The sequence below is a fragment of the Stegostoma tigrinum genome, chromosome 7, assembly GCF_030684315.1.
Source record: "Stegostoma tigrinum isolate sSteTig4 chromosome 7, sSteTig4.hap1, whole genome shotgun sequence".
Lineage (NCBI taxonomy): Eukaryota > Metazoa > Chordata > Chondrichthyes > Orectolobiformes > Stegostomatidae > Stegostoma > Stegostoma tigrinum.
The window spans coordinates 16,835,673-16,848,343 of NC_081360.1; the positions used below are offsets into that span (position 1 = coordinate 16,835,673).

At 39.9% G+C, this 12,671-nt stretch overlaps 1 protein-coding gene across 6 annotated transcripts in view; it reads left to right on the forward strand.

Moving 5' to 3' along the window:
- agap1 (ArfGAP with GTPase domain, ankyrin repeat and PH domain 1) overlaps positions 1 to 12,187 on the forward strand; it is a 667,156-nt gene extending 654,969 nt beyond the window's left edge. For all 6 annotated transcript variants that reach the window (XM_048534221.2, XM_048534222.2, XM_048534223.2 and 3 more), the window contains 2 exons: positions 5,171 to 5,426; positions 8,316 to 12,187. In XM_048534221.2, the coding sequence (XP_048390178.1) occupies positions 5,171 to 5,426; positions 8,316 to 8,537 (478 nt within the window). In that variant the 3' untranslated portion in view covers positions 8,538 to 12,187. The remainder of the gene's footprint in view (positions 1 to 5,170; positions 5,427 to 8,315) is intronic.
- The last annotated feature ends 484 nt before the right edge of the window (positions 12,188 to 12,671 follow it).

Genomic DNA, 12,671 nt, shown 5'->3' on the forward strand with positions numbered 1-12,671 from the left:
AAACGTCAGACCAGATAAGTATGGCAGGTTTCCTTCCCTAAAGATCACAAACAAGCCTGGTGGGATTTGACAAAAGTCTGGTAGCTTCCTAGCCAACGTAACTGCTTTTTTATTCCAGATTTATTTAAATAATAAAGATTTGAATGACAAAAAAAACTCTGAAGGTATTTAATAGAGATACTGAAAATTGAGAGTTTGACAGTGCATAAACAGTTGAAGGGATTGGCAGGAGAGTTGTGTGAAACATAAACACGGTTGGACTGAATGGCCTGTAATCTGTGCTGTAAATTCCATGTTATGCAGTAGGTGAACAGAAATAATGACTGGGCAATGAACTTATCAAGATGCCAGCTGCAGCTATAGCCAATATTCTATTTGTTAAATATTGGGCAGAAAAGCTACAAGTCCCAAACCATCATATTATCTGGAATTTGCAGCTAATTTGCATCCAGTAACAGAATAACCAGAATGACTTTTCCTGCCAGGCAGCAGTGGGGTAGTTTAGGCTGCATTTTATTTTTGCAATTTTAAACCTTTGCCAGAACCGGGAATCCTCCGAACACTCTTAGGGAATGCTGTGACTCAAAAGGTAGTGCACGTGGATTCAGTAACAACTCGGAACAGAGCTAGATACTTGAGAGGAAATTTTACAATGCCATGAAGGAATTGCAAGATTGGGACTAATTGAATTTGATAGTTCTTTCAAACGGCCATCACAGAAATGATAGGCATACCTTCTGTGCTGTATCCTTCTACAATTTAAGTTGATGACCACTGGAGGGGTTCTTCTAGGAAAGGATCAGTCCCCATTCACAGTCTCACCTGCTCCCTGGACCATCCATCTCATTCTCCATTATTTGGCAACTGTTGACTAGGGGAACAAGCAGCTGACTACCAAATACAGTTTGTCATTTTAAAATGGAGAACAGCCGCAATTCATGGTGTCCGCATAGCCACATGTGGCCAAAACCATTTCATCTAGCAGTCAGCAATTTTTTTGGATACCACTTCAATAATGCAAATGGAACAAAAGAGCAATTCAACTTTATATTCATCATAATGAAACCCAAATAGTAGTAAGAATGTGAAACCTTCCAGAAGAAATTGCTGTAGTTATTAATCATTGGACTTGTCTCTCCAGTGAGCAATGCAGACTGAGTCCTTGAATATATTCAAGCAGAGATGATTTTTGATGGTTGTCAGGTTCAGGCAGGAAAGTGACCTTAAAGCCACAATCGTATCCGTAATTTTTGAGTATCCTATTCCAACTTCTGTTCTTAGTGAAAAGGATAGATGGATTAGAGGGGAAACTTGATAAGCACTTGAATAAGAGAGAAATAGTAGGATATACCAGTGGAATGCAAAAACTGTGTTGAGCATAAACTTCAACTGTCACTGATTGAGCTGAATGATGTGCTGTGTACTCTGTAACTCTACGTTATATATAATCCACTCAAGCTGCTGGTAAGTATGGCTAGTTGGCACAATACTAAATAGGGATGAACCTGGATCATACCATGGCTTTGTTGCTTTGTACACGACATCAGGTATTATTTACATACTAAAGAAAGCTCTCTGAGCCAAACTTCTTCATATCGTGATTTTTTTTATTTTAGAAGGAAAGCCTCTTACCATTTAAGTAGAGGAATTGGGCCTCTGTGTAATATTTGGATGACAGCAGCTTAATCTGCCAAGTCATTGAAAACCAGGACATGAAACAAGAGCCTTTGGTGACAGGTCACAATGGAGCTTTGATAAAACATCAACAATAGATGTTTATTTAGCCCAACAGCCCACTCTCCTTTTTGTTGCCCAGTTGTGTATACCCCCCACAAACAAAAAATTTGCATCCAATTCCTAACAGTCAAGAACGTCAACTTGGTGTTGATCCATAATGCTTTTGGAAAAATTACTCAACTTTTTGCAGTTTTCCAGATGAACTGTACGCAGAGTCTGGAGTTTCCAAGTTAATTTTTTCATAAATGTCTGCTCTTCTTAAAATCTTTTTTCAGGCAATTATGTTATATTCAATGCTGCCTGACAGGCTGAGTATTCCCAGCATTTTCAGTTTCTACTTTGCATTTATTTTATTAGGTTATGTTCCAGTAAAAGCTGTTGTTTCAGCTACAGATTTGTATAGTAATTTCTGATGAAGATTTGGCTAGATGAAGTGGGCAGGTTTGGGTATATTCTGGGATACAAAATCAGGCTGCAAGAAAAATTCATAGAGCTGGCCTCAAATTTCTTCCTGTTAATTCGGTTTCTAAAGGCTGCATTGATGGCCAAAATACTTAAGTATCATAATAGATCTGCCACGTCGGTGATTAGTCTCACACATGGTTCATCTGAAGACTGGAAATTAGCAGAGAAAAACCCAAAGGATATACTTAATTTCTTTGCCATTCCTCAGGTTTCTCCCTTGGACTTTCCAATCTTAAGGTACACAATATTCTACCAGGGGCTTTCCAATTCCTTCTCTGCTGTAAACTCACTGCATACTGCTCAACTGTGGCTCACCCTGTCTCTCTACCCATTGATGGTTGCTCGCCCTGTCTCTGAATTGACTGCAGTGCGATGAAACTATGAATTACTCACTGAGAGTGCTCAATTGGTGGCAAGGCAGAAAGATCATCCACAGATCTGGTCATCAGGGATCAAATTGAGGTGGAGGTATTAAGGTTACAGAGTCCCCAATTGCTCATCTCTTGTCTGATTAAAAGCCGTCCATCAAATTTAGGGGGTCTGGACGTCTACCAAGAGACATGAAATTTTGTTATGCTACCTCTGTGCTGACTGAAAGTCTGTTTTGCTATACTAATTGATTCTCTCTCTCACTCTCTCTCTATATATGGCATTCTTTTTCTATATATATTCTCTATATATGGCACAGTCTCTTTCTCTCTCTCTACATGGCGCTGTCTCTCTACAGAACACACTCCATCTATATGACATTCTGTCCATACAGCTCTTTCTGTCTCGATGAACAGGAGTAACCCTGTGTATTATTGTACCCAGGTACAAAGATATTATTTTTATAGGTCTTTTACATATCATGTTTCTGAAATTTGCCTCTGTCTCTACATTTTTACATTCGGAAAGACTGTTAACACAATAGCAAAGTAACAGATGTAAAAGGTTTTATGGTTGTAATCATGTCATGGAGATTAAGACACCTATTTCAGCAATTAGAGAAAAAAATAAGTGTTGCATTTATATAACGCCTTTCACAGGTGAGACCTTTTCAAGACTATTTGCTCTGGGAAGTTTGATGTTAATCGTAGATCGGTTGGTAGCCTCAGTTGGCCCCTCTGTGCTTTAAGTTCTGTGTAGTTATCTAGCCGCATTGCAACTCTGAACGGTAAGCACCAGGAAATAACTTCTAAAACACACCAAAACAGAAACACTATATACTAAAAAATGTTTTGTGTCTGTGCTCCTATTGCAAGAGGTTGCTAATTTGACCCATTGCATCAAGAGTCACTGTGTTGCTTTGCTCTTTGTTGTATGAACTGTTAGGTAGAGCAAGACAAAAGGAAGGAGCTTTGAAACTGGGGCTGTTTGAGGGATCCAGGTGAACCTAAGGTCACTGAAATGTCATTCCAACCCACCAGGAAATGATGCGCATCTAATCCAGTTAATCTATTTACCTTTGCATTTTGATTCAGATTAGAATGAACACCAAACTAGATTACGATAAGAGTGTAAACAGTCCCTTAGATCCTCTCAGTACAAATCCTGTTTTACCTTGCCACGCGAGAGCAAACAGATTGTCGCCATTAGGGTCATCGCAAAGTCAGTTTCCATCCGTTCCAAACCCAAAGCAAAGCTTCCTGGATTCCAATGGGTAAAACAACAGCATCCTCTTTAATTTTCAATCTCCTGTTAACATCCCCCGAGGCATAAACAGAAAACACTTCATTTCTAAGCTTCTGTCAAAGAGTCACTGGACATCAGGATGTTTCTAAGCCTTCTGTCAATTTTTATTCTGATTTTTTTCCTTTCTATGCTGGAAACACTTCTCCCGACTACACCAGTGAATCACCATATGTTGTAATGACATGGGGGAGGGCTGTTCATGGAAGCAGGAGTAAGTCATTCAGCTGTCAAGTTAACGCAAGTTAGTTAGTGCATCTCATGCACACATGCACACACCCTCCCCTGCCCTTTCTGCAATTTGTTTCCCTTTGCAACGTTTGTCCAGTTTCATTTTGAAAATGATTACAGAACATACTTCTGTCACCCTTTCAGGTAATGCATTCCAGATCAACTTTGGAAAAATTAATCTTGGTTTGTCACCTCTGGTTCTTTACCAATTATATCTGGCTACTGACCCTTTTGCCACTGGAAACTCTGTCAAAAGGCTTCAAGCTTTTGAACAAATCTTGCATTCGCCACCTCTGCCCTAAGGATACCACTTCAGTTTCTCCAGCTTTTCATCCCTGGAGCAGTCTGTTTTCCCCACTGTTTACTACATTTCCATGTTTCATGTCATCTCTAATCAGGGGCTTGGTTCCTTTTCTGCCAAGGAACCATGGCGCCTCAAGGTTGATTAGCCTAAGCCAGTGAGAAAAGTTATTTGTAACCTTACCTTCAGTGATATAGACACCAGATAAGTAGATGAATGTGTTATATGTGGAAAAGAATTGCTCGTCAAATTCATTATTGTATTAACAGTTCGTTACCTGTAAAACTTCAGCAATAGATTAAATTGACATTAGGTATCATCCCAATGTGATCTTCTACATTTTTCTGCTTTTTAAATTTATTCATTCTTGGGTATGGGCATCACATTTATTGCCAATCACAGATTTCCCCTGAGAAGATGGAGTGAGTCATCCTGAGCTGCTGAATGTAGTGAGGATACTACAGCAAGTTCCAACGTTTTGACGCAGCAACAATGGAAGACCAGCAATACATTTAAAAATCAGTGTGGAGTATGACCTAAAGGGCACCTGCAAGTGGTAGTTCCCCATGCATCATCTGACTTTATCCTTTCAGGTGTCAGAGGTCGTGGGTTCGGAAGATGTTGAAGGGCTGTTGGTAAGTTGCACCTTAGAGGTTACGTGTGCTGCAGCCACAGTATTATCAGTAATAGGTCTGCTGTACAGTATACATTGTGTAAATATACTCGATAAAGCATTAAGACTTGTTTGTTTTCTGCAACACACAGGGAAGAGAAGGAACGTTGGATCCGTGCTAAGTATGAACAGAAACTGTTCCTGGTTCCGCCACCATGTTCAGACATTCCCCTGGGACAACAGCTGCTACATGCTACAGCCGAGGAGAACTTACGAGCTGTCATCTTACTTCTGGCCCATGGCTCCAAAGATGAAGTAAATGAGACTTACGGAGAGGGGGATGGACGCACATCCCTTCACTTGGCCTGTAGGAAAGGGAACGTTGTCCTCACCCAGCTTTTGATCTGGGTAAGTGAATGTGACAATTCAATATAAAAGACAGCCTTGCATTTCTATAGCACCTTTTGCAACTTCAGGGCATCCAAAAAAGTATTTTACAGCCAGTGAATTATCTTGCAAGTGTTACAATAACTCAATATACTGTTTTATTGCTGTTGGTTGAGGAATGAATATTGACCAGGATGGTGGGGAGGACTTCCCTGCTTCTCTTCACAGTAAAAAGATCCACCTGAGAAGGCAGCCGAGTTTTAAGCTTTCATCATCCAGCTCTGCAACCCTCTTCCAGTACTAGTGTGGAGAGTGATTTGAATCAGCAGCCTTCTGACTTTTCAATGAGAGTGCTACCTCTGGCTGAAATCTGAGGGAGCATTGCATGAGTTTCCTTCCATTTGACTCCCCTCTTTTCCTGTCAATCCATTGGGTCTTGCTCCTCCAGCCTGGAATTCCTGGAGGCATCACAGTCTAGAGTGCTGCTATGTAAACCTGACACCTAGCTTCCACTTACAGGTGAATGATAATCAGCTGAACCCTGGCTCATCATCTTCCAACTTGACAAGAACATGAATTTCCAGAACTTGGAAATGTGTAACACCTAGAAAATAGTAAATTTGTACAGGTTCCATTGGATCTGTTATGAAGCAAGATTTCACACGAGATATTATTAAGAGGTACCAAACGTATTTAAGAGCTTCCTAAAGGAGAAGAGACAAGAGTTTGAGAAGGAAATTTAGTGTTTGAGAGAATAATTGAAGGTGGGAGGCCATGTGGTAGCATTTCCAGAAATATGTTCAATCGGAGTTGGCAAATTTAACACGTCATTGTAATTCAGGGGGCTGACATTCAAAGTAAACTCCAGGAAATGACATTAACCAAGTTCTGTTTACCTAGTTAACTCACAGTGAGGATGGGGGCCAACAGGTTATGAACTGACCATTTAATCATATTTACCATTCCCACTTGTGAAGTGAGAATGAGGTGAATTGTATTGAATCCATGCCTTAACCTGAACTTTAAATAGGAGGTAACTGTAGGTCCATGTCTCAATTGTATCCTGTTTCATCTGTCTAGTACCATTGGGTAGAGACCAAAAAATCAATGCTAGATGCAGTTGTCAGAGTTCTGGTGATAAATCCATTATGCACCCTGGCCACATCAAGGTGGAATGATCTGAAATGTTTTGACAAAAGCCATCGTTTTCCAGTCTGTTCATTCCTGTCTTCACAGGCAGTCTGTTGCTACTTTGGCAAGAAAAGGAAGCAGTTTGATTCTTTGGTAATAAGGTGGAGCAAGTTTATGACTTCAATATTTGGAAAGCTGTGATCATTATATAATTTTATTGAGAATCCAAAGTAACCAGCTGCCATGGATTTTTTGGGATTATCTCAGAATTGAGTGGTTGTCCCAAGCTCTGATTTCTTGGCATTGGGATGGTTTTTTGTCCTGTATTGTTGAAAGAGGCGTTTGGAAGCGGTGACAGTTTGAGCAAAAACTCCCATGAACTTGCCCTCCCCCAATTCCCCTGTCACTCAAGAGCTTCAAAAGCATTGTTCACCCCACATTCCCAAAATGGACTAGAAAGCATTGTCACTCCTTTTCATCTCTCTCTCATCTCACCACCATAGACTCCACAGTCCCGATAACAGACTGAAATATTTGAAACAGTGAGATAGCAAGGTCTAAATCAAATGGAAGGGAAAGCAAACAAATGCATAAATCTCTTCTATAGCAGTAGCTACATTTTACTGACTGTAAAGGACTTGACAATATTATGAGGTTGTGAAGTATTCTATAGAAATACAAGAGTCTTGAGAGTAGGATTGATTTAAGTAGGAGATGGGCAAAGAACAAATGAAGTAAATTCCAACCTCATTAAAAGTAATTATCATGTAAGGTAGTGGTTCTGAGGACAGATTTGTTCAAATCTTAAAACAATAATGTATTTAGTGTTTACAAGATTACAAAAAAAGCTCAGGACAAGAGTTGTGATCTGGATTGCGTGACCAGAAAGGGTTGTAGAGACAGACTCAATAGTAACTTTGAAAATGGAATTGGATAAATATTTAAAGGAGCAAGAAGTTGGCTATCTATGGTTGAAGAGGAGAGGATTTGAACTATTTAGATTTGCATTTTGGGCAGAATGCCCTTCTGTGCTGCTTAACTCAATGATTCTGAGTGATAACTAAGCTTCTGTATGTAGTAAGAGAACAGTGAAGACAATGGAAAAGCGACCATAGCTCAAAGATGGGAAAGTTGTAGCAGAGAGCATTGGAAATGGATAAGGTTATAAGCAACTTCCCTTAGTTACCAGAAAGGAAGTGGAGTTTGAAGTTCAGCATCAGAGCTGGATGTGGAACATGTATTGGAAGAAAGATAATACCAAAGCCTTGAATCAAACCTGTAAGGTAAAGGACTGTCTGGAACCTGACAGCTGCAAGTGGAAAGCTAGGGAAGAGATAGCAGAGGTTTTGACTAGCCATCCAAACTGTTCTGGAAAAGAAAATTGTGCTTTGGATTGACATTGTTAGCAGGGTGCACATACAGCTACAGACATAATTAAAAGCAAAATTATAACAGAACTAGTCTAAATCTAGCTTAGAATACAGCCTAAGATTGGGGTTAGGCTATTGGAGGTGATGTTCAGAAGAAGTTCTTCACACAAAGAGAAGTAGAAATTGAGAATTCACCCATGGAAAATCTGTTGAAACTGAAGGTGAAATGGAAAATTTTTAAACCAAGCACAGTGAATTTTTGTTGGTGTTGGCCTGTTAAGAGATTGGAGATACCCAATGTGGATAAATGGAGTTGAAATACTGACATTGATCTCATGGAATGGGCGGAGCAGACGCTAGGAGCTGGAATGTATCTTGCTGTTATTATGTTCTGTCTTTTGTCTTGCAGTACGGAGTTGACATAATGGCACGCGATGCCCATGGAAACACTGCGCTGGCCTATGCCAGACAAGCAATGAGTCAAGAGTGCAGCGACATCCTACTGCAGTATGGGTGCCCTGAGGAGCACTTCATCCTCGTGGCGACTCCCAACTTGTCCCGCAAGAGCAACAACCGCAACAACAGCAACAACAACGGGAGGATGGACACCAAACTGCCCACTGTTATTTGAAGAAGAGTGCATCAGACTCTTGTGTTTAAAGAGCAGCACTGAACCTCTCCCTTTACAGCCTTGTATCTGTGAAACCTCATTCCACTCCTGATTAAGTTCTCGAAGCAGCATAACACCACGTAAAGCCAGAGAAACGGGGTAAAGAAGATGCCCAGTCACAGAGCAGCTCATTACACAAATGAGACGAGGTTCTGTGCCGTCAAAAGAGAGATAAAGATTTGGAAGGATCAGGAAGTATCCGAGTGAAGAAGGACCAGTGGTAAGGGTGAGAGCTCAGTGCTTTTACCACACTGGGCCAATTTGTGAATGCAGACAAGGGAAATTGGAATGTTCAGGCATTGACAATTAGCTGTCAGTACATTTCACCTCTACCAAACAGGTTGATTCAGCTCTTCTGTGGAGGGCTCTTGCTAACATAAATCAGCTGAGAGCACAGAGTTTGTCAGGTTTGAAGCTCCTATGATGGTATGTGTCAAATCAGTTGTGGCTAATCTGTCCGGGGAGAATACTGGCTTCATTACACTTGTATAGTTCAGTTCTTCCAGCATTACCACTGTTTAATAGAACATGATTAGTCATAATAGAGAAAAGCATATTAGCTGAGGAGGTAGTTACATGGCACGGTTCAATGACTGCTTGGATGTGATTGTAATATTCTCACAAGAAGCACAGTATCTCAGTTACGTTCCTTCCAGTCCTTTGAGCCCTCCTTCCTAAATTCATTGCCATAATTTAGTGTGTATTTAATTTTTGGTCCTCATCCTATTGAAAAGAAAGAAATGGGGTCCTTTACTCACCCTCCTCCCCTTTAAATGACCCCCGTAACACGCGTGTACGCATGCGCGCGCGCACACACACACACACACTCTCTCACTCTCTCTCTCTCTCTCTCTCTCTCTCTCTCTCTCTCTGCATAGATGTACTCTGTTGAGTAAATGCAGAGACTGCTGGTTTTTGAATGTCAGGTGCTGTGCTGTAAAGAATTAAAAGGCTGTAAGCATTATTTAGTGCGTCCGAATGAAGAAAAAAAAGTAAATTGCTTAGCCTTTGCTTCCTTTCTCAGCCACTATCATACTTCCCCTCTGACCTGCATTACCACTGGCAGCATCATCCACAGTGTGTAGGATGGTTCTCTTGTCCAAGGAGACGTTTCCTGAAAGAATTTTCTGTCCTGTTTGTAAGTATGATATAAACTCTGATGCTATAATATTTAAATGTTGTACATAATTTTGTTCATTCCATCAGGATTTTTGACTTTTATTTTGCAGCAAGGGAAAGGGGGTGATTTGAAAACCCTGATGGCAGTTCTTTTCTCTGGAAAGTGGCTGATCCAGTCCATGAGTTGTTAGCTGCTTGTCATTTGTTTTTTGTTGGGAGGGAGTGAAGCTGTGAGGATCGGGTAGAAATTGAGTGGTTTGGATAATATTGGCCATTAATGCACAGTTTAAACTCCATTCTACACTCCAGCGTTGAGTCCAAATAGGATACATTTTTCTAGTCCTTCCTTGCATACTCTGTGTGACAGATCCCAGGTGAAGGTCTTTCTAATCAGAAGAATTCAGTTCCCCCTAAAAGACTCAAACTTCCTTCAAAATGGTCATCGACATCACTACACTACAGAAATCGATTTCACATTCCCCCACCATTTGAATAATGAATACTTAGGCTTGGCAGTTTTCAGTGACTGCAGTGTGATTCCACTGGTAAATCTGAGGGTCAAGTTGCTCTGGCCTTCAAAATTTTAATGTACCAAATCAAGTCTGAGTATTATGAAGCACAATGTTGATTCATGCCTATGGTGCATGCCCCAATTACAAATCTATTGCTTGGTTAAAAAAGAAGGTGTTGGAGGAGGCACCATGTTGTATTTCCTTCCAATTGATGAAAAGTTTCACAGAGGTGCGGGCACCATCAGTACAATCAGAAATATTCTTTTCATATATCATGTACATTTTTCCAATCTCCTCTGTCGTACATCGGCAAGTATTGTGGAGACCATGACAGGTTAGTTTCACTCACAACTGAGTAAATCACCATAAAGACTATTGATCATGGATTTTAGAAAGACGGGAAAGAGGCTAAAGATCTCTGGCAGAAATCTACTCACCACTGAGCCACTGATTTGAATCCTGGTGTACATGTGTTGCTCAAACACAGCTTGGCAAGTTGGACTGAAGTGTGCAGTGTTTTATCTGGCGGCGTAACATTAATTAAAATTTCCTACTAAAATCCCTGCTGGATTTCCTCAAACACAAGAACCTTTGTGTCTCCTCTAATTTCCCTCTGGTCTGACAAACAAACATGCGCACAATTCTGTTTGGGAAAAGTCACAGAATTCACACACCACCCAAAACGTGTTGGCAGAGATCCTTCACTTTCAGCAGTCATGTGCATCTAGTATCCAGTTTGCCATTGTGCTAAGGTGATGCTCTTGTGTTAAAACTGACAGTTTTACTTGCCTTGACAACGACAAAATAAAACATACAAGGGAATTTGCTTTTCAGCAATTCATTCATCTTTTTTTAAAAAAAGTTATTACTGTAGAATGTGCATCAACCATCAGATAACACCATCAGATTCTATGTCACAAATCTAACAAACCATTAGATTATGTGTAATAAGTAGAAAGCATTTTCTTCTCCTGAATCATTGCTCTAATACTGCTGCATATCAGAGTCATTACTGTAACGTTTCCCCCAGATCCCAAGTCCTTGCTCCAATATTTCACTAATCCCAAATTGTTACTCAGCAATACCCCTACAAATCCTGAATTATTGTTTTAATGCTCCTCCAAATCCCAAACCATTGCTGTAACATTCCTCCAAGTCCTGAATCATTGTTGCCATAGAACTCTTAGATCACTGCTTCAATATGTTCAGATCTTAAATCATAAATCTAACACAACTTCATAAGACACAGTATCAATCCAATATCCTTTGGGTCCTCCATCTCATAATGACAACTGCATATGGAACTAAAGTGGTGAAAAGAACTTTGGCAAAGATTCACTGCCATGTGTATATATACAGTAAATATTCCTCAGTGACAATTGATAATCTGGTCAGTTTAATAATTTGTTGTCATCTAAATGCCCTATTTGGATTACTGTTTTGGAATTATGAGGTGTATATTCTCCACATTCCTGCTTTGTAATTCCTGTGTTTCTGGTTTGTTTAGGGAAAACATCCCTAAAGAGTGCCAAGCCCTAAATATAAACGTATTCCTAATCGTGCTTTATAAACTGTGCCAGTCATTATTGTACCTGGAATCAGTTTATCTGCTGTTACACTAATCTGGAATGTATCTGTAAAGAGCTGTTAGCTGGCAGTCATATCTCAGTGTAAATAGATATAATATGGACACTATCAGAATGAATGGTTTAAGTTTTAATATTACCTCATTTGGCAATTCATGTTTTGCAATGACTAGATGCTTTATTTATATGTTTGTAATAATAATGAAAGCTGTGTGACGTTGCCTGCATTTTGCCAGTGAAGTTTGTTAGCCTGACTTATGATTGACCATATCAGTATGTATTATGATTTTGTGGGTCAACTGTACAGTACTCTGTTAAAGACTGTAAAGTAATGCAAGGAGACAAAATGCTGTAATTGTAAAATGTCTCTTTTCAATAAAAGAAAACTTCTTAATACGTTGTTTTAAGTGTTTGATTTCACACAGTATGGTAGTAGATATATTTTACTTTTCGTCTCATGGTGTTGTCCTGGCCAGTATTAACCACTCAACCAACATCACTTCAGATAGCAGGCTGTCTTATAGCAATCACATTGCTGTACATTGGAACTTGCTGTACGCAAACTTTCCCTTGCATTTCAGGCATTACAGCAGTGACTACATTTTACAAACTAATTCTTTGGAACATCCTGGTCAGTGAAACACTCCATGTGGATGCAGCTCATGTATACGAGGCTTGCAGCATATAGAATAACCCCATTTTGTCAGCTCCATAAATTATGTTTTTTCTATATACTCAGCATCTTATAACACCTGCCTCCCTTTTCAGCCAGAACATGCTATAATATCAGTAATCCGCCTTAATGTTTCACCCCCATGTTTATTAATGGAAGCAAGAGATTAAGCAGGCGATGTTGTGGAGATGCCCAAGAGTTTAAG